Below are 20,118 nucleotides of genomic sequence, written 5' to 3'. Positions count from 1 at the left end.
AGGTATTGTATCACAAACTGCTGCAGAATAAAATGCAAAGTAATTGGCTTTTCAGTCATTAGAATCTCTCCTGTGTCATACTTTCTGTTCTTGGCAAAAATAAATTGTTAAGAAAAATTTGACCATTTCTTGGAAATGGTATAACTACCAATGACTATCATGCCAGCTTGAGGCCGCTACTTAAGATGAATGTTTAAAAGCCCTTAAGAAGGCTTATTTTAAAAAGAAAGGTCTGAACAGCTCTCAGTGCCATCGAGGATTTTTTGTGGTTGATTTTTGTTGGTTTTCCCCCCCGTCCCCGGAAATGTTTATAAATATTTCTGTCCCCTGAAAATATTGTTAAGACATAAATTGAGTTTGGAATTCTGTGATTGCCTTAAGCTGCTCCAAGGCCACGTTGTTGCCAGAATAGGTGATCCCATTGTTCCATAGTGTCTTACTTGCTGATCTGATAGAAAACTTTTTTCTTTTTTTTTCCGGTTCAGTAAAGCTGATCTGGCTTTGTCATGAGGAGAACGAGGGGGATTGTACAGCTGAGATAACAGTGCCAGAACTGCTGCTCTTGGGGATTGTGCTCTGCGGGCTGTGATGTTTTAAACCAGTGGGTAAAACGCAGTGTTGAAGTGAAGGAAAACATTTGTCAAAACAGCGTATTCTGAACAATTTTCAAGGGGCTCTTTCATTGAAAATGACCCTTTTGCTTAAATTTCAAATCAATTTTCTGGGAAATATAATGAAAACTTTCTTGTTTTATGTGTAAACCTTGTATGGAGTAATCGCTGTATCTGAAGCAATGTTTCCTGATTCTTTAATTCTATGTTCTTCTGAACTTGCTTCAGCTGATGTCTTTACTGAGCTTGTTGATCAGTAAATCCAGCTATGTTTAAGCTAACGTTGCAACAATAGATAACTGTGAGTTTTTTTTTTTCTTTGAATGTTTGCAAGTTTTCAGGTAAACTTTGCTCAGTAAAATTTGACTTGTTATGAACAGCAGATAGTTACCATTCAGAACATAGAAATATACTTTTATTGTTCTAAATTGCAACTGAATTTTTCATTTCTGAAAGACAGCGGTAATTACATGTCCTTGACTATTCTCTGTCATTTTAGTTAAATATTTTCAAAATAAAATAATTTGTTGAAGTAGCTATTTATTATGTCCTATTTAATTTGTACATGCTGTTGTGATATTTTCTTCACAAACAGGAGATAAGAACTGATCTTGTAAAATAACAATATGTAATCTCATTTGAGACTACACATAAAACTACTAACAGGACTATATTACTTAGTTTTCAGGTGTTATTGTGCCAGAAAACCTGAACTTAGAGTTTATGTCTCACTATTAAAAGAAAACCAAAACAACATAACAAACACCACCAACAAAAATCCACCTCACCAAAAACCACTTTCTTGTTATTTAAAAAACTACAAGAAGACAAGAAGCAGCTACACCAATAGGAAAAATGACTTCTTAAGTCCTGTTAAAATATCTAACCTCCTTTTCATAAGCTTAAGAGTAAACAGGCTGTTCTGTCATAACATTTGATAGCTTTGGTAGACTTAAAGAGGATTAAAACTAGACAGTTGTAGCTGTCAGTGCCCCCAGCTGTCATCTACTACCTCTATCTGATGTCAGAATTTCAGTAATTTGCAGTATGAAAACTTTTGTGACTGAGCTGTACACTCATGAATGTTCCAGTTTTTGTGATGATGAAGTTCATTGGTGGAGTGGGGCAGTATATGGAAAAATCCCTGCTTGAGTCTTCTCAATCTATTGCTGCCTAAGCCTGAGATGCTGTCAAGATTTTAAACATGTAAAAATGACTGTAAGCAGCAAGGCTTTTTTTAATGTTGATCATTGACAATCAACAAAACAGGGTCTCTTAAGTAAAGCCTTCAGATATTTGAATGATAGAGCCAGCTGTGTTTTCGTGTATGTTTTTCACTGTTAAGAAAAAAAATGTTTTATTAAAAAAAAAAAAAGGCTTTAAAACTTTGATTTCTGTGAGTTTTTTTTCCTCTTTACTGTTACAGTGCACAGAAAGAAGGCATACGTTTATTTCTTTGTAGCTTTTAGAGACAAACACACATGCTGCTTTCTTCAGATGAAGCAAGCCTACTGTTGAGGAAGAGCTGGAGTTTTTTTTAGGAAGAAGAAGTTGTTTTTGAGAGGAGAAGAATGGGTTGGAAACTAGAATAATCAATTAATATTCAGCCAAACTTTTAAATTTGCTCTCAAGAAAAAAAAGAATACAGTTCTGCTGTTTATTTGAGTATCTGGGGGATATGGTTCACACTGAGATGCTACGAGTGAAATGATTACAGAGGTCTTTTGTTTCAGTTTCCCCTTAGTTATTATTCATCATCATTTAGTGATCTTGGGTTTGTCAAGGTTCTCTGATTGCTCTACTCTCCAGCTTAGTTCAAAAGTTTATTTTCAGATATTTTTTGAAGCAACTTATATTTTTTTTCTGCAAAATGAATAAAATAGAAATCACCACAGAGTGATGAAACTAGAGAAAGCAGTGACATTTCCACTTCTGAAAGCAAATGTTGAAAGCAAAGTACATATAAGCGCAACTCAAAGGCTTGAGGATATTGACCTTTTTGGCAGTGCTGTAGTTACGTAATAGTCACAACCTAAAAATGCCTGGCTGTGGTTTGCTCTCCTGGGCTTATGTTTAAATGTTTGTATGGCTGATACTGAGTGTTGGCTATAAAATTATCAGTGCTTTGCAAAGGCTACGGTCTCAGTGAATATAGTGGAGATGCTCAAAATAAGAATTGCTGTGATTCAAAAAGCTGCACTAGGGTTGGTTATATGTGAAATCACCTGATTCCAAAGCAAACAGCACCAGCAACTGTGTAGGCAGTCTAAACTGTTATTTCATAACAGTTGCATTCATAAAATAACATTGCATTTGACCCAGAATTGGTCAGTCATGTGTTTCATGTATGTGCTTCGGGCTTTGTATAGCATGTATACTGATTTCATTGCATGTTAATCTTCAGAGTTGTACTGACTGGCTAATTAAAATAATAAATGAAATAATCTTTTTTTTTTTTTAATGTTTAACTTTTTTTTCCTTTTTTTAATTCAGCTGTAATCTTCTGATATCATGGAGTCATATTTTGCTGGTTTTAAGCAGCAGGACTATGAAGTTACTCTTGAACTTGCAAGTGAGGAGATTCAAAAAAATAGAAATGGGCAAAATTCTAAGGCAGGATCTTATGGTGTCAGTATTAGAGTGCAAGGAATTGATGGGCATCCTTACATAGTGCTGAACAATACAGAAGGGTGTTTGTCAGAAAATCCTCCTCCTTCTGGAAAAGAACATCAGGTCATTTCTCAGACTGTAAGCCAGTCAGTCACGGACTCCAATACTGCTTTTAAATTAGAGGACAAAAACAGTGAACGCACAGACTTTCCTGGAACACAGCACATACAACCCTGTGCATTTAAAAGCCTAAAGATAACCAATGCAGATGAAAATGAAAGTGGAATATCAGATTTTAAAGATGGAGCATTGAAATCCTCCAACTTGTTAAACTTTCAAAGACATCCTGAGCTTTTACAGCCTTATGATCCTGAGAAAAATAACTTGAACTTGGAAAATTGCCAGTCTTCTGTGTATAATAAATCTACATCTTTTGCAAATGAAGAGAAAACTGAAGTAAAGCCTTGGATTTCTTCTTCTAAAATCATATCCTTACAGAAAACAAATACGTATCTTGCAGAGTCAACCAAAGCAAATTCAAAAAAAATACATTTGAACAGGACAGTAGACATAGAAGACCAAAACAAACAGGTGTTGGATTGTCCTAGTAGCATAATCAGCCCCAGTGAGGTGGGTGTATCAGAATCATTTTCATCTACAGGAAGATCCCCGTGTCTTAGTCCTGCTGCCTATCCAGAAACAAGGAAGCCTAGACCAGATGTACTTCCCTTTCGCAGACAAGACTCATCTGGGCCAGTGTTGGACTCACGAAGATCATCATCTTCATCAGCTACTCCCACTTCTGCAAATTCATTATACAGGTTTTTACTTGATGATCAAGAGTACGCGATTTATGCAGACAATGTTAATCGACACGAAAACAGAAGATACATCCCATTTTTGCCTGGGACTGGTCGTGATATTGACACCGGTTCACTTCCAGGAGTAGATCAGCTAATTGAGAAGTTTGATAAAAAAGTTGACTCTCATAAAAGAGGTAGGCCAGGAAAAAGGAATAGAATTCATCCAGATGATCGTAAAAGGTCAAGAAGCGTTGACAGTGCCTTGTCATTAGAGCTTGATATGCATTCAGATTATTTGGGTGAAGTGAGTAAGAGCTTAGGTAAATCAACCGAGCACTTGCTAAAACCATCTGAAGTTTGCTTCCAGAAGCAGTTATCCAGAGATCAGAAACCACCTTCCAAAGAGATGAAAATTTCTGCTCGAAGTATTGGAAAGCTGCAGACGCCTGGTAAAGACTCTCAGAACAGTCATTTCACTTCTTTGCAGCATCTTAAACAGAATGGAGACAATACTAAGAGTTTCGTATTTAGGTCATCTACACTTCCAGGACAGAAAAAGAGAGAGGAAGCTGGAACAGTAACTTCTACTCTGCAGTTGCCAAACAGAATCACAATTCCACCTGATTCAGGAGCCAAAAAGATTTCTTTAAAAACATTTTCATCCGTCCCTAATATACAGGTAATTTCAAATTTACTCTGTATGTTTTTCCCTGTAGCATGCTACAATTTTTATACTGTTAGATGCATGCTTTTCTGTTTCATTAGAACAAAATCAAATGATTCAATAATTCCAAATAAGATAGCAGAATTCTTCATAAAAATTTTAAATACAAAAATTAGTGCCATAGTTGAGGGTATAGAAAGCACATTTTGAAAACAATGGCATTCTTGTCTGGCTGAAAGAAGTAGAGACAGGGAGGATTACTGTAAAAGATGTTGTGGTGATTCATAAGCATAAATGCATGAAAAGAGGATGCTGAAATCTGTGCAGCTCTAAACAAAATGATGCTCACTCTTTTGGCGCAGTGTAAGCTTCCTTTTTTCTGTAAGCCCAAACTCGAGTGAATGTTAGTGAAACTGAGGTCCACAGAACATAAATTTCTTCAGCGTAGAATATAATGGATAATTTAAATTGTAGGGATTGTATGTACAACACTCTTAGGATTGTACTTTTTGACATTTTATCCTTTCAGGCAACACCCGATCTCTTAAAAGGCCAGCAAGACGTTGCACATCAAACAAATGAAGAGACTGCTAAGCAAATACTTTACAATTACCTTAAAGAAGGGTTAGTAAACATAATTAACTTCTACAGGGGAGATTGTGTTTTTTCAATGTTTATTTTCAATTACATTTAAAATATGAAGCTGTAAAATCAAAGCTGTTACTAAATTAAATGACTATTCTGTAGTTTTATATCTTTGCTGTGCCCAGTAAGGGACTAGAGGATGTTGAAATACCCAGCTCAGGAACTTGTAAGGGTATTGTTCAGGATTTGATTAAAAGTATTTGAAATTTGTGAATCAGAATTATGTTTCCTTCTTTTAAATAATTTTGAAGTTAAACTTAATGTGATGTTGCAGTCCATGAAGAATTTAAATAACACTCCATGGGAATTTAATTTTACTCTTTGTGTTTTTGTTTTTAAACAAACAAAAAACCACTACATTTTAAGGTTTGACAGAATTTTTCTTGTTTCTGTGCATGGAATAAATTCTCCAACTGGAACTTCTTTTTACATTGAATTTTCTAATGACAACTTATTAAAAAGGGAGGAAGGAAGGATGAATAAATGAAGATATACATGATGCATTCTTTCTTTGCATTTCTGAGGCTTCTCGGATTCAGTGTAGCTAATGTAGCTCTGGCAGCTGCTTAAGAGATATTTAATGGTGCAGTAGTCAGGGCTAGAGAAACCCGCTAGTAATTACTTCAGTATTTATTGTGTAATTCTGAATATTTTTCTTTCCACAGTAGTTGTCTTGTAGAATAGAGCTGCAATTAAAGAATTGAGTGATAATTTTTCAGAAAACATTTGGAGTTGAAATTTTTAACAATTTCCTTCAGAGCATTTAATGAAATCATCATTGAGATAATTTCTGACTTGTTCATAGATTTTTTTTATAGTGGTGATTTTTTTAATAGTTTGGACGCTTTTAATTTGTTTTGATGCTAACAAAATAGTGCCTTTGATCATATTGTTGCTTTCTTCTCTGCATTTTAGAAGCACTGATAATGATGATGCAACAAAGAGGAAAGTCAACTTGGTTTTTGAGAAAATTCAGACTTTAAAGTCCAGAGCTGCTGGAAAAATGCAGGTGAATTTTTATTTTATTTTTTTTAAGTTTTTTTTTTTTTATTTCATGTTCAGCCAGTGCTTTAAAAGTTTGAATCCCCTCACTGACTTAGTGAGAGCATTCCTGCTTGTCGTTTTCCAGTGATACAGCTTAGTGTTAAACATGTGCTGAAGTGCCTTGTGGGATTTTTGTTAGCAGTTAAAAAAGACTGTAAAAGTCTGCCATGAGGACTATGTCAGTGTTCACTTATCAGAAGAAAGAAATGCAATCAGTAAATCTCTTGGACATCAAAAGATTATTGTACTGAAGAAAATGCTGGCATACAACATTTTAAAAATAATGGAACATCTGATTAAAATAATGTAAATTGGTACCTAAGTGGAGATAGTATTTTAATATGCAATACAGAGAAAACAGTAATCTAGGATATTGTTTTAAATGTCATTGAGAGTCTGCTTCTTAAAGTTTTTGTTTCTGAGGAGTGCTGGTTTTTCAGTTTTAAAGCAGAGTGAAGAAATGTCCAGTTGTTGAAAAGATAGCACTAGAAGAACTAAATGTTTACTTCCAGTGAATGTTTTATCCTGGTCTATAATGAATCAAAATGAAAATATGAAACATATTTTTAGAGGTTCCTGGAAATTATGAACTTGAAAAATCTGTCTTGACATATATGTATGAATCGCTTTGATGTCTGTGTAATTGGAGGTATTTCAGTAAGATTTGTCCCAAAGTATTAGTGATTTAATTCAGATGTTGCCTTATTTCAATTTCTTTGTAGGTTTGTAATGTTTTCTGTATTATTGGCAACATGCCTGCAGCAATTCCTAAGAAGTTTTATGAAAATTGAATCGCGGTTCCATTGAAAGTATTAGCTTGTATGAAAAATCCCAGCTGATCTTGGGCAGTTGGTGCTACACTTTATTGGTATTGCTTGTAGTTTCACTTTAGATCTAAAAATGAAATTGTCAAAGAACATCTTATGTTTGTGGGAATAAGCATCTCCATGTAATTGTAGGTTTCTGATACTTCAGCTGAAGTGAAAGCATTGGTGGAGCAAAAAACTGAACTTGAAAAGAAAGTGGAAGAATTGCAGAAAAAACTGGATCTAGAAATCACGGTACTGTACTGTTTTGTTATAAAGCTTTTGAATATTTCAAATATACCTTTCTAAGAAGGTGGCAACTGATCAGCTGAATATTGTGCAGAAGGAAAGGCATCTTTTGTTCAATTTTCCAGTGCTTATTCCGTTTCAGACTTAAATATTAGGAATGTTTTGTAAACTGTTGGTGTTTACGTAATCATTATAGTTTCATAGGGTACATTGCATTTCATGTGATCTAAACTGTTATGTATGGATGCCAGTATGTTTATAATAAAAGAACATTAACACTCCTGTGTGAGTGGCTGAAACGTGTGTAGATATATCAGATAATTGGAACTGTTTTGCTTCATATTCTTTTCCATCTGAATGTACCTGTGCATTTCAGAAGACTTTTTCAAAATATAGTTCCTTGTAACAGCTATCCTCTTTAAGAAATCTCCTCCTTCTCAGTACTCGAGAATGAATTTTAGCCGTATTAGGCAGATCTACATTAAAATCTGCTTGATATCTGTGGAGGCAGATTTTAATCTGCAGGCTGCTGTGAGACATTTATGGAATGGGAGACAAACTGTATTACTCAGGTGCTATTAATTAAGTGCCTTATTTCAATACTGAATCTAAAGTACTTAAGTACAGTCATGCTCTGAAGACATGGAAAGGGCAGGCTGGCTTCTTTCAGTTTGCATTTTGAGTTTGGTAAGAGGAATCAATATACTTGAAAACTGATGAGGAGGAAACTTCACTTTTCACATATCTCACAAAAATTGAAAAGCTGTGTTTTAATAAAAAATCCAGTATTTTAATATTCATAACTTAATAAATATTTCTACAAATGACAAATGTCAAAGCCTTGAAATGACTCCTTTCATACAGTAAAAAAGGAGTGTTTATGCTTAGTCTGTTATCTTGCTTAACTTTTGATGTACAAAATTTAGAATCAGCAAAATTGCAAAGAGGAGAGAGATGCTACACGAGCAAGCCTGCAAGAGCTTCAACTTCGACTTGATGAAAGTATAAGTGAAAAAGATGCCTTAAAAAAGAATCTGGAAGAAAACGAGAAGGAGCTCAGGCAAAACCTAGAGGAGTGAGTTCATTCTAGAAAACATATTCATTGGAACTTATAGCTCAAATTTCTTAGATTAAAGGTACCTGTGCAATCTGAGTTTATTAATGGAATCAGACAGTGACATATCTTATAGTACAAAATGTTTCTACTGTTGAAAAATTGCATACTTTCAGAATATCTTCAAGGAGAAGAAAGATTGTTGACTTATAGTCCTTTTCTTACTACAAATTGTTTTTATTGTTTTGTTGTCATAATGCATGATTCAAATTTTTAAAATACAGAAATACTTGATTGCTTTAATTCAAGATTCAAGAATAATTTAAGAATACTGTACCAAATTTAAAATACAATTTAACTTTCCACTTAATTATCTATTTAAAAGAGCTCTCATTTTTTCCTCTCTGATGTTTCATTTTTCTGCTTCATGTCCTGTTCCCCTGTGTGGAACATGGGAGTAAATAAGTGTATTTTTTTATTTTTTTTTATTTTTTAACTACTTGAAAGAACAAATTAGTATTTCTATGATTAAAAGAAAAAAAATCCCCTCTGATTTTTTCTGATGAGGCTTTTTCAAGTGAAGATGGAGCAGGAAAAACACCAGACTGAGATCAGAGACCTTCAAGACCAGCTCTCTGAGATGCATGATGAACTGGATAATGCAAAACATACTGATGAACGGGAAAAAGAAGTTCTGATTGAGGTTAGTTGTAAAGAAATAGAAAGGGGATAAAGAAGTTGAAATAAAAAGTTGAAATCAAGAAACAGGAGAAGAAAAACATGCTTTAGCTTATCTGTGTAGCATTCAATTCTGTTGGCCATTAAGAAACTGAAGTATTAAGCTAGTGCCTTACCTGATAGTCAGCTGGAAGTTTGAGCAGAATCTAGCAGAGCAGAGTTGACAACTGTCCATAGAACAGTTCTGAACAGTTCTTCTTTCCCAGCAATTTGGCAAGGGGAAGTTACTTCAAGGGAGAACACTGGGGGGGAGGGAGGGTGTAAAAGGGTGTAGAAGCATAGCTTTGGTAGAAAAGCAGCACCTCTGGAAATTTAAACTGTTTTAACTTGTGGAAGAACTTTCTTTATTCCTTACAGCAGAAAAGTCAGCAAGGACTGATCATTACTTTCACTTATCTTGCAGTGTAGGAAACAAAGATCTTTGTTTTTCTCTACCTCTTTGAAGGTAGGACTGAAGGAGTTGTTAAAATGCAGCCTTATTTTGACTCCTACTTTATTTGCATCTTTTGTAACATGTAACCCTGTCAAAATCTTTTGGTAGTTCTGTAGCATCAGATATATTCACTCATATAAAACATCAGTTACAGTTCCTATCATTCTAATCAGTTCTAATAATTTTGGTTTTCAGTAGATTTGTAGCATTCTGTAAAAGTTGCAAACAGTATGTTGGTTGTGGGAAACAAAATTGGCCTTGGGGATCTTATTCTTAACTGTCCTCTGAAACACAAACAGAACAGGCATTGGAGCCATCTGTGACACAATTGTGTTTAGTTTTGATTTTGATGTTCTTTAGGAGCTAATGCAAATGAAGCAGGATCTGCAAGAAATATTAATTGCAAAAGATCAACAAGAAGAAATTTTGAGAAAGAGAGAGCGGGAGCTTACAGCTTTAAAAGGAGCACTAAAAGAAGAGGTGTCTAACCATGACATGGAGATGGATAAGCTCAAAGAGCAACATGATAAAGAAATGCTAAATCTACAACAGAGCTTGGAGAAAGCAATGGAGGTAAGATATAATTAAGCTTTACAGAGAAAAATGAATCACTAGAAGCTTTCAGATCCTAATTTTTTTTAGCAAAGTGAATTGATAAGAATTTAGGCTGGGAGATTTATAGCTTCTGATACTGAGCTTTATTTCATACTTCAGCAATGTTTTGATTCTTTGTTGCAGCTAAAATTGTGAGCCCTTTCCTCAAACAGTTTTTGACTACATGCTTATTTTTCCTTTGTTGCAAACTGAGAGAGAACGGATGAGGTAGTACAGAGGACTTCTTGCTTGCTTGTCTGGAGTAGAATGGCATTGCTAAAACCTATAGCATACTCTGAAGAGTGCCTCATGTGCCTTGCTCAGATTATCGTTTGGTTCTTCTAGCAGATCTCCACAGTTCATCACCATCCCCTGTTCCTTCTATCATCTCCTTGTGTTGCATTCTATTCCCTAGTTACATTGTTCCACCTTGCCTGTTGTACTACTTATTAGTGTTTTTTGTTACATTTGTTGAGCTAATCTTATTTGAGCATAAGGAATGCAGCAGAGAGTGGGAAATAAGAATGGAGGAGTTCTCTTCCAACATCAGCCAGGCAGACTTCCTGAGGAGTAAAAAGGGAACAGTTTTCAGGAGCTTATTTTGTACTGTTTATCAAAATATGTTCTTTGTGAGGTTATCATGACAGAGACAGTAGCTGGGAATTTACTGAACTGTTTTCTGATGGGGAACAGTTCTTGTGAAATTTAAAGTATTATTTTTGCAGTGACAATTATTTAACTTTTCTGTATTCCTTTTAATTTTATGTCAAATGATTTAGAAAATTTCTAAAAGAAAATGTCACATGACAAATGTATAAATCAAAATTGTATGCCCAATTTTATGCTTAGAAATGCTTATGCTAATATTAGTACATTTTCCCCCCCACTTTAGTGGTGTTGAGTTGCAGTTAATCCTCCTAGTCATGATTGTAAACATGATGTAGAACTGAACTAGAATTAAGCTTGAAAGAAAGCTTTGTGTGCTTTATGAGCAAACTAGGATCTCCAGTGGAAGATACTGGATACATATTGCATTCAGTTGAATTTGTATGAAGAGTATTCTTTAAAAGGGTTGTTTTTAGATATGCAGTTTTCTTCAACAGTTAGAGAAATTTATTTGCACTGGTCTATTTACAGCCTAGAACTTCTGCTTGAGATTGATCGACTGTTTAAATATCTTGTTTCCCTTTGTTTATTTAATTATGAAGATATTTGACTCATCTAAGCTGCTTGAACCAAATTCATTCTTTTCCTTTGAAAGAAAACTAGAACATTTAAATTAACATTTTTTCTTATACAGTAATTGTAGTGACAGCTTAACCTCAATGAACCATCTCTCAAAGTTACTGCATGGTAATTTACTGTATTTCAATTATGGAACTGTAATTATGACTGACAAGAAATGAAAGAGTAGTCTGTTTCGCATAACAATAAGATAGTCTGGGAAATGGCTCTGTGACTGGTTTGCTGTGACTGGTTTGCTTAGGTAGTTATAAATAGCTTTTTTTTTTCTTTTTTTTTTTTAATTTGCACATTATAGTCAATGTAAGATGTTCAAAAGTTTAACTCATTCATGTTGCTCTAAGAGTAAGTTTTGCTCTTCTTATTCTACTTCAAGTGATGCTCCTCTTTATTTTAGAGAAGATTTTGTAGTGCTTAACTGGATGATTTTAATATCCTGAACAATTTTTGAAATCCAGAGCTATGTCTGTGCCCACTTCTTGAGATTATTTGTTTGTGTTTGATAAATTACCTATCAGGAAAATAAAACTGGTCTCTACAAGGAGTTGGATCAGTGATCTGCTTTGATCCTATTTAAGATGTTAATCTTTGGTTTTATAATCAAGCTAGGATACCCCAGATTGTGTGTGTGAAAATCATGGTTTATATAATTGAAGCTGTTTGAATTTTTAAGTACTTTTTGCATTATTACAAGATGGAAAGATGTATACTGTGTGGTGAGATACAAGAAGTTCACATCAAAGATAAGTGGTAGGGGACACTTAATGAGGAAAAGTAGTATGTAAATGGTGTAACAATGTTTCTCATACAGAAAATAACTACAATGATATTTCGCAGATGGGAGTAAACTGAAGTCTATATATATCAGGTCATTAAATCTTATGCTACTTCTTTATTACTCTCAGATCAGTATGCTGAATAAAGTTGTTTTGTGTTAGGCCCCAAAGGAACTATTTGCTGGGAGAAAGGAAGTCGTTTTTGTGCCAGTGTTAAATCAACAGAAATTTCCAGCTACTACAGGTAGATGCACAGCACAGTTAGTCTGTTGTTAAAGCCCTACATGGATCTGTTTTAAGTCATATTATATAAACAGACTGGGAGAATAAAAGGGGAGGATATTTGTCATGTGCTGTACTATCTCATACACACTGGTATGGCAGTAGTTTTATCTGTTTGCTTTTTGATAAAGATTGTTATATAAAACCACAGATCCTGAGCTTCTTTCTTTGCTCAAATTTAGTTAGGTAAATCATTTGTGTGTTGTATCTTTCGGTTGTGGTGTTGGAATAACTGTGACTGTTCTTAACATGGTTGCTTGTTTATTAAGTTTGAGATCAGACTATTTCCATTAAAAACTAGTGCCTTTTTAGTTAATGAGAGATGACTTTATCACTGCAAGTACTAGAGAAGAAATGAGTATGAATCCCCCTCCTGATTTTAAAGTAATATGAAAGTTTATATTATTTAATCTTAACCTCCAATACAGCAGGCCAGAATTGTACTATATAACCACAAGTGCTCTGTCACTAGATGAAGAGCCACTGTTTCAGTAAAATTTGGAAATAAATTTTGGAAGATAATACAACAGGGAGAAAGTTGCAGCAAACTGCAACCAGTTCAAGCTCTCCTGAAACTGTACCATCTCAGGGAAGCACAGTTGCAAACTACACAGCAGTGCTGAATTTGAAAAGCAGGCTGCACAAATGATGCGTTAAATGCTATGGAAAGCTGTAGCCATCTCCTTACAAAAGAACTTACCTAAGCCTGACCTTGACTGATTTATTTGGGTTTGTAATACTTCTGACTTCATCCACAGAGTAATAGAACAGATGCTCAAAGAGCACTAGAAGTTGATTTGTTTATCAACACATTTGAAGAATGCAGTGAAGCTCCTGGTCGTGTGAGCTATGACTGGCATGTATTTGGTGTGATTAAACAGAAGGAATTTTAGCAGAGCAAGTGATAGGAACAGTAAGAATCTGTTTTTACCTTCTTCCCATGTTACAAACTAAATATATACTTTAATATATACTTTAAAATAAATAAATACTCAGCATTTTTTAATTTAGAGTATCAAGTATGAGAAAAGGTTTTGATTAATTTTTTTTTTCTCAACCTGTATGAGTTAGTTGTGAATTTAGGTGAATCTAGCTCAGTAAAAGAAATTACAAGGTAAAGAATTTTGAGATGAAAGTGAGTAGTATATCTTTTCTGCCTGACCTGATAATGTATTTCTTCTTTAAAGCTAGTAAATTCTCCCATGTAGACCAGAAGCTTAACAGAAAATCGATTAAGTGTTGTGAATGATGTTGACATATACTCTGTGTGCCATTCTTGTAGAAATGGCTCGAGTATATAGCTTCAATCTAAAATAAAAGTAACTGCTGTGCTTTGTGAACACCAAACTGTGGTTGCCCATGTTACTGAGGATAAAGATATCTGCTGATTGCAAGGCATTGCAGAGAATCTTCTGTATGTCAAGTGTTCTTTGTGTTGGATTGCATCATATGTAAACGTAAAGGTAAAACTAGATTTATGTATAGTAGTCATTTCATACCATTGTGAACCCAATTTGAATTATTTCAGTCTGAGTTGAGAAGGGAAAGGGACAGAGTTGGATTCTTTATTTATTTATTTTAATGGGTTTAATTTTTTTCTTTTCTTCTTGAAAGCTGATGGGAGCCTGTGGGGTTAGGTAGGTTTTTTTTGCTTGTTTTGTGGTTGTTCGTTTTTTTTTTTTTTTTTTAAATACCATCAGGAGAATTTTTAATCCTTATCAGCAGAAGACAGAGTATGTATATTCAGGTGTTTTGCCCTGTGAAAGTATATGTTGATGTATGTGAAATGTTGGACTGTACAAGTCTATTCAGTAGGGTACAGTATAAACACTTAACTAGTTAATATTTTACTCTAGTTTTTGCAACAACTTCTGACCTTGAAAAAAGAAAAGCTAATGTGAGCCAGTGTGAGTGTGTTCTGATTCATAGCTATGAGGATAATATGACATGGGTATGGCTAGTTGTTGAGAGGTTAATGCTGTCCTGGGTTTGGATATTCTAACTGCATAAATGTTAGGTTGTGCTTATATTAGGTAATCTTGTTCAATGTATTCTCTGTAAAAAAAAAAAAAAAGGGATTTCATTCTCAGTTTTACGATGTAGGCCTTTAAATCTTTGATTAATCTTATAAATCAAAACTGAAATAGTTTTGGAAATAGTATTAGAGATATGATTCCGTTTAGATTAGTGAAAATGGTCAGACAAGAAGAAAAGACTTGTCTTTAAACTGTCACAAGTGAACTTTTAACCAGTTAATGGCATGGATCTGACTGAAAAGCAAGCAAAAGAAGTCTGATCCACTTAGAAGTTTATACATTTGCTTACTGAATAACCTTCTGAAGTATGGTTGAGGATTCAAGTTATTTGCATTGTACCTCAATGCGAGAAATGTACTGAAACACACTGACCCTTTTAATATGTAACTAATGATAGCTAAATTCCAGAGGCTGAGCCATGTGTTCAAGTAGGCTAAGCCTTCTTCTAAAGTGAATGAATAAATATATAATCAGTGCAAGGTAGAAAAGCAGTAAGTAAAACCAGACAAATAATTTATTTTCTTAGTTTTTTTTTTTTGTAGCCATAAAACTCCATTTTGCTTTTAAACAGGTTTCATACTCCCTTTTTAGAGGCAGAAGATTTTATTATCCAGTGCTAGTATATCACTTATCCCAGGACTACTTTAAGTAATAATATGTGAAGTAAAAAAGAATTGCCTTACTGTGAAAATTCTGGAAGTACAAACAGAAGTAAAGACCTGTTATTTGTATTCACGAGCTTTAAAAACTAGATGGCCATACCTGAATAATGCTAATTTCAGAAGCTCTGAAGAGGTAGCAAGAATTACAATTAAAGGGCTGTCTCTGTGTTGATTCTTATCTGTGCTTAGACCCTTTTTCAAAATGTTCATCTGTTTTCCTTGGATATAAGTTCTTGGGTATGGCTGACAGGAGAGGACAAAAGAAAGGGATTTAATGTCTCTGTTGCTCCAGCTCTTTCAGGATCAGCTGAGGGATATGGGTAGATCTGAATTCCTGAAGTCACATGAATAAAAGCATAAAAACGTGTAGTTCAAGAAGCTGAATAACTCATCCGACAGCAAAGTGAAAAAATGACCCCTGAGATTTTAGGGTTATTTTTAGCAGTGTCTCCTTAATACCTTAAGCATTTACTGCTAGGAACGAAGTAAAGTGAGCCACGATTTTCTTTTACCGCAGTTTTTGAAAGATTTTAATGTCATTTACTTTGATTTCACAAGGATGAATATGGAAAGGATGCTTAGAAGTCTGTTGATTCCCACTAGAAAACCTTTATTTGTACTCTGGCTCATTTTGAATGGAGATTTATTCTGTAGATTTGTACTTCAAGTGTGGCAATTAAAGAATGAACAATTTTACTTGACTAAATATTATTCTGAATGAAAATATAAACGTTGTTAGAAATTATGACTGAATTATGCTTAATAAATAGAGACAAAATTTTAATAAGCTGTGAATGAGACACTTGGCTTTCCCTCACTTTAGTTCCTCCTGTATTGTGTAAAAATTTCTAAAGGTTAGGCTCTGTATAGCCACTGCTGAAGGGGAATTTCACTAGCCAAAACACCAAAGTCAGCCAAAATCATTTTTTAATGATCAGTTATACAATCACTCTCATGTTTTTGCCAGTGATGAGGGTGTGGTAGAAAAGAAGGTGCGGTGCCACAGAGCATTTTCTGCATTCCTATCAAAGAAGTTTTTTGCTCTACTCAGATCACAATAGAATATTTTATGTGAATCTCCAGAACTTCCAGAATGTTTCTTGACATAATAATGGGTAGTGAGAAAGATTTTGATATCTTCAATACTGAGATCTACCTCTGATTTTTTTTTTTTTAATCTCTTCACAGCTTTCACCAAAGTTAAGGTTGGAGCGTATATAAATGCATTTGATTTACTCAGATTGTTCCAACTCCTTTGTTGCATAAATATTTATTTTAACTTTGTTTTGAGTAATGTTAATAAATTTTAATATATTTCTGGGCATGTATATAACTATATGCATGAAGACAAAAGACTTAATCTAATAAAGTTCTTATCAGGCAAAACACTTGGAAGGAGCTGGATGGGAAGTGAGGGAACTGAATTCCTGCTGAAGTTTTCTTATGCAGAATAACTTCCTTAGGTCCAAAGCTAAAAACAGAATGTGCCATGCATTCATATTCCAGCAACTGTGACTACGTGGGCTCAGCAGAGTAGATGTAAGCCAGGCTGAGCTTTACAGATGAGGTGTGCATACCAAATCATACACTTGTATATGCACATGCATTCTCTCGTTTTCTTCTAGTCTGCTATAAATTAAAAGTAGCTTTGTACTTAATAAAATATTCCAACATTGTATTTTATCAGTATTTTTCAGACTTTGGTTTGTTCTTCAACTTAGAATACACTATTAGACACTTGTTTAGAAGACAGAATTATATCATTTGTTTCACAAACTTAAATTCTTCTCCATGTAGCTGCAAGTTGAGTGTGTAATTTTATTCACTGAATTAACTGTAGGAAAGTAGAAAGAAGAGAGATTACTGTCAGAAGAATCCTGAGTGTCCTTGTTCCATTTGAGATGCCTAGGTTAAAATAATTTTAAACATTATATATTTCTTGACATATTTAAGGTACAATTTTTGTTTACTTCAGTTGGGACCTTATGCTTATGTCTTTAGAAATCAAACAATAGTGACTCAAATCAAGCACTAAGAAAATGAAGGGGCATGCAATTATTGAAGCCATCTGGAAAGCCTGGGTAAGGTAACTTGCCTCAGGAAGTCTTTGGCAAAGATGAGAAGAGCATTCAGATTTTCTAGGGCTACTCCTACATTCGAGCACTTTAATTGTGAAACCTTTCTCTTAACCACCTCATTAATTTCTGCAGCACAGCTTTACTTCAGCAGCAACATCTAGTTTCATTATAAGCCCTTGACTTTTTTAATAAATATTTCCTGATTTTACAGTAAACAAGCCAGTGATCCTGTAGAGGATGCTACTGAATGGCATGATGTGGTTAAATGTGCTATAATATTACGTGCAAACAAGTATGAAACTCCAAGGTGATGTCATTGATGACATGGAGTCCTCTGCTGCTTAAGCTCCCAGAGGTGAATAGTGCTTTGTAGTTCTCTGTTTGGATCAACACTGTTGAAGATGAGATGTTCCCCAAGAATTTTACAGATTCTTGTTGCTAACAGGGTAGAGATGAACAGCTGGAAGTTTGGATTTAGTTTTAGGTGTTAGAGAAAACAGAGCTTTAGTAAATACATATTTATTATTTCTATTCTTCTGCTTTCAGTGCAATTTTTTTTGGTCTTGTGGCTTTCTGGTTCTTTTTTCATTCCCATTAAGATTTTGGTTCCAATCACTTTGCTGTGGAATCTGTGGACTTACTCAAGTTTATTTGTCAAATGTATAGAGATTTATATCTATTTGACATTTGTATGTCAGATTTGTTTTATTCATTTATTTGGGTTAAAATTAAACTCTGAGCTGTTTAGTGGAGCTTCTAATGTGTAGAATAGCTACCTTTAAACCTGCTGTGTAACTGAAAGAAAACTATGGCTTAATTCAGTTTAGTTTCAGAAAATTATAGAAACTGGGTTAAGCAAATTAGGACTTAGGCCATAGTAGCAGCAGCATGAAGAGGTTATACTCATTAATTTGTGTTACCATGGATATAGGTGCTCAATACAATACACTCATTATACTCATCAGAATATCTGTGTTAGAAGTAGCGTACAAAAATTTACCAATATATCCTACGTCATTTACTAGGAGGTGAAGTGAAGTCAGTTTTAACCACAAAAGGTTCTATAATGGTTTTTCTGTACAAAACATGTGAGTTGTGCATCCCATGGAAACGGAACAAGTGTGTAACTTGCATTTCAAGTTTTCAGAATCCTTAACTTTGTGTGTGAGGTAGTTCTATAAACTTCTGTTTTTATTATATATGTAATGTCTGTTCAGTGAGGCCAATTCTGCAGGGCAAAATAGAAGGTGCTGGCACTGAAATAATTATGAAGCTTAATAACATGTACTCACAGATGTAGTTTTTTCTATTAAGCAAAAGCTTTATCTCAGTTGTGCATGTGGTTTTAAGAGACATGCCATATCGAAATAACTCAGCAGTGATTGTAGTTCCTTCCATTGCCACAATAGTTTACCAATTTGGAAATGGTCTGCTAGATTTTGCCTTCATAATGTATATTTAAGAAGAAAAATATATCTCTCATCCACTTATGTCTTTATTTTGGCAGAGAAGTTTATCTTCTTTTCATTTCTAATTCTGAAGTGGTTCCTCAGCGCTTGCCTCCTAAACTGATTGACTAATCCTCTATGTTTCAATATTAAAATTTATAAGGTTATACATTTTTCACTTGTTTATAAGGACCACTGTAGATTATTTTTCTTTATGTATGTTATTTTTTTCTTGTCAGAAACTGATTTTTTTTTTCTTCTAGAATTTGATAACTTGTTTTATGTGTGGTGCTTTGAATCTATGGCACTAAAATACTGCTGTTTTCTGGAAGCTATGTGCAATTACTCAGAAGAAGAAACTTAATTGCTCCATATTTAATAAGATGCAGTTATATTGTATAGACACTGTAACTATGGCCTTTCAGTAATGGTATTTAGTTTCTTTTAAACAGTACTTTGCCTTAGGACTTTGTTAAAATCTTATTAGCTACCTTAAATCTTACAGGAATGCTCAGTGACTGATACCGGGATTGAACTTTTTAGAGATTTATGATAACAGTTTTCATGTGTGTGTATATGTGTGTTCTGTGGTGTATATGTACTATGTAAGAGGACCACTGCCAAGCTAGTACATCAAGTTACTGCATGTGTGATATGGCTCAGTGACTGTGTCACAAAGCAGAAGCTGATTTATTTGTGGGGGAATTGAACAAAAGCATCTTAAACACTATTGCAAAAAAATTTGTATGGAATGGTCAGATTCAGCAGATTGCGTGCAGATTCTGTCATACAGTAAGGCACGAGTTCATATCTGTTTTGTTAAGCTGTTTTTATTAAACTTGTGCTACACTTGTGATGTCGGTTATCTAGTTAAGCTCTGCAAATGCCTTTGCTTCTTTTTAATTAGCTAGTGTGTCTACACAAAAAGTGACAGTTTCTTCGTGAATTTGATTACAGTCACTTTCAATTAAATTGATGCAACTGTGTAAGACCAGTGTTACAGAAGTACTTTGCTATAAAGAAGGAAATAAATGAGTCTAGTATATGAGGATTTTTTCTTTCAATAGCAATTTAGTACTTAGTACTGTATTCTACTGATACCTCATATGATCTTCCCCTTTCTAGATGTGGCTTGTGACTTACATTCACTGTTGTGTCATAATTGATAAAAAAAAAAACAAATAATAAGCACTTTAATCTCTCTTAAGGAGCTGAACATCTATATCCATGCTAAATGTAGTGTATCTTCAAGCAGTCATGGAGATCTTTGCATTCTAGTACATCATTACAACTATGTCTATTTTTTTCCAGACAGGTTTTTTTTCTTCTTATTATTATTTAAT

At 34.2% G+C, this 20,118-nt stretch overlaps 1 protein-coding gene across 8 annotated transcripts in view; it reads left to right on the top strand.

Moving 5' to 3' along the window:
* CGNL1 (cingulin like 1) overlaps positions 1-20,118 on the top strand; it is a 51,469-nt gene that overhangs the window by 9,495 nt on the left and 21,856 nt on the right. For 7 of the 8 annotated variants that reach the window (XM_085233580.1, XM_085233583.1, XM_085233581.1 and 4 more), the window contains 7 exons: positions 3,105-4,703; positions 5,218-5,312; positions 6,249-6,342; positions 7,337-7,438; positions 8,359-8,507; positions 9,054-9,189; positions 10,018-10,230. In XM_085233580.1, coding sequence (XP_085089706.1) covers positions 3,123-4,703; positions 5,218-5,312; positions 6,249-6,342; positions 7,337-7,438; positions 8,359-8,507; positions 9,054-9,189; positions 10,018-10,230 — 2,370 coding nt within the window. In that variant the 5' untranslated portion in view covers positions 3,105-3,122. Of the gene's footprint in view, positions 1-485; positions 602-3,104; positions 4,704-5,217; positions 5,313-6,248; positions 6,343-7,336; positions 7,439-8,358; positions 8,508-9,053; positions 9,190-10,017; positions 10,231-20,118 lie in introns of all 8 variants that reach the window. The other variant, XM_085233582.1, reaches the window with a different exon arrangement.

Source organism: Meleagris gallopavo, chromosome 12, assembly GCF_905368555.1.
Source record: "Meleagris gallopavo chromosome 12, MGAL_WU_HG_1.1, whole genome shotgun sequence".
In the NCBI taxonomy this organism is placed as follows: Eukaryota; Metazoa; Chordata; class Aves; order Galliformes; family Phasianidae; genus Meleagris; species Meleagris gallopavo.
Note: the sequence above shows the minus strand (reverse complement) of the source record. Positions and strands in the feature narration are given on the sequence as shown.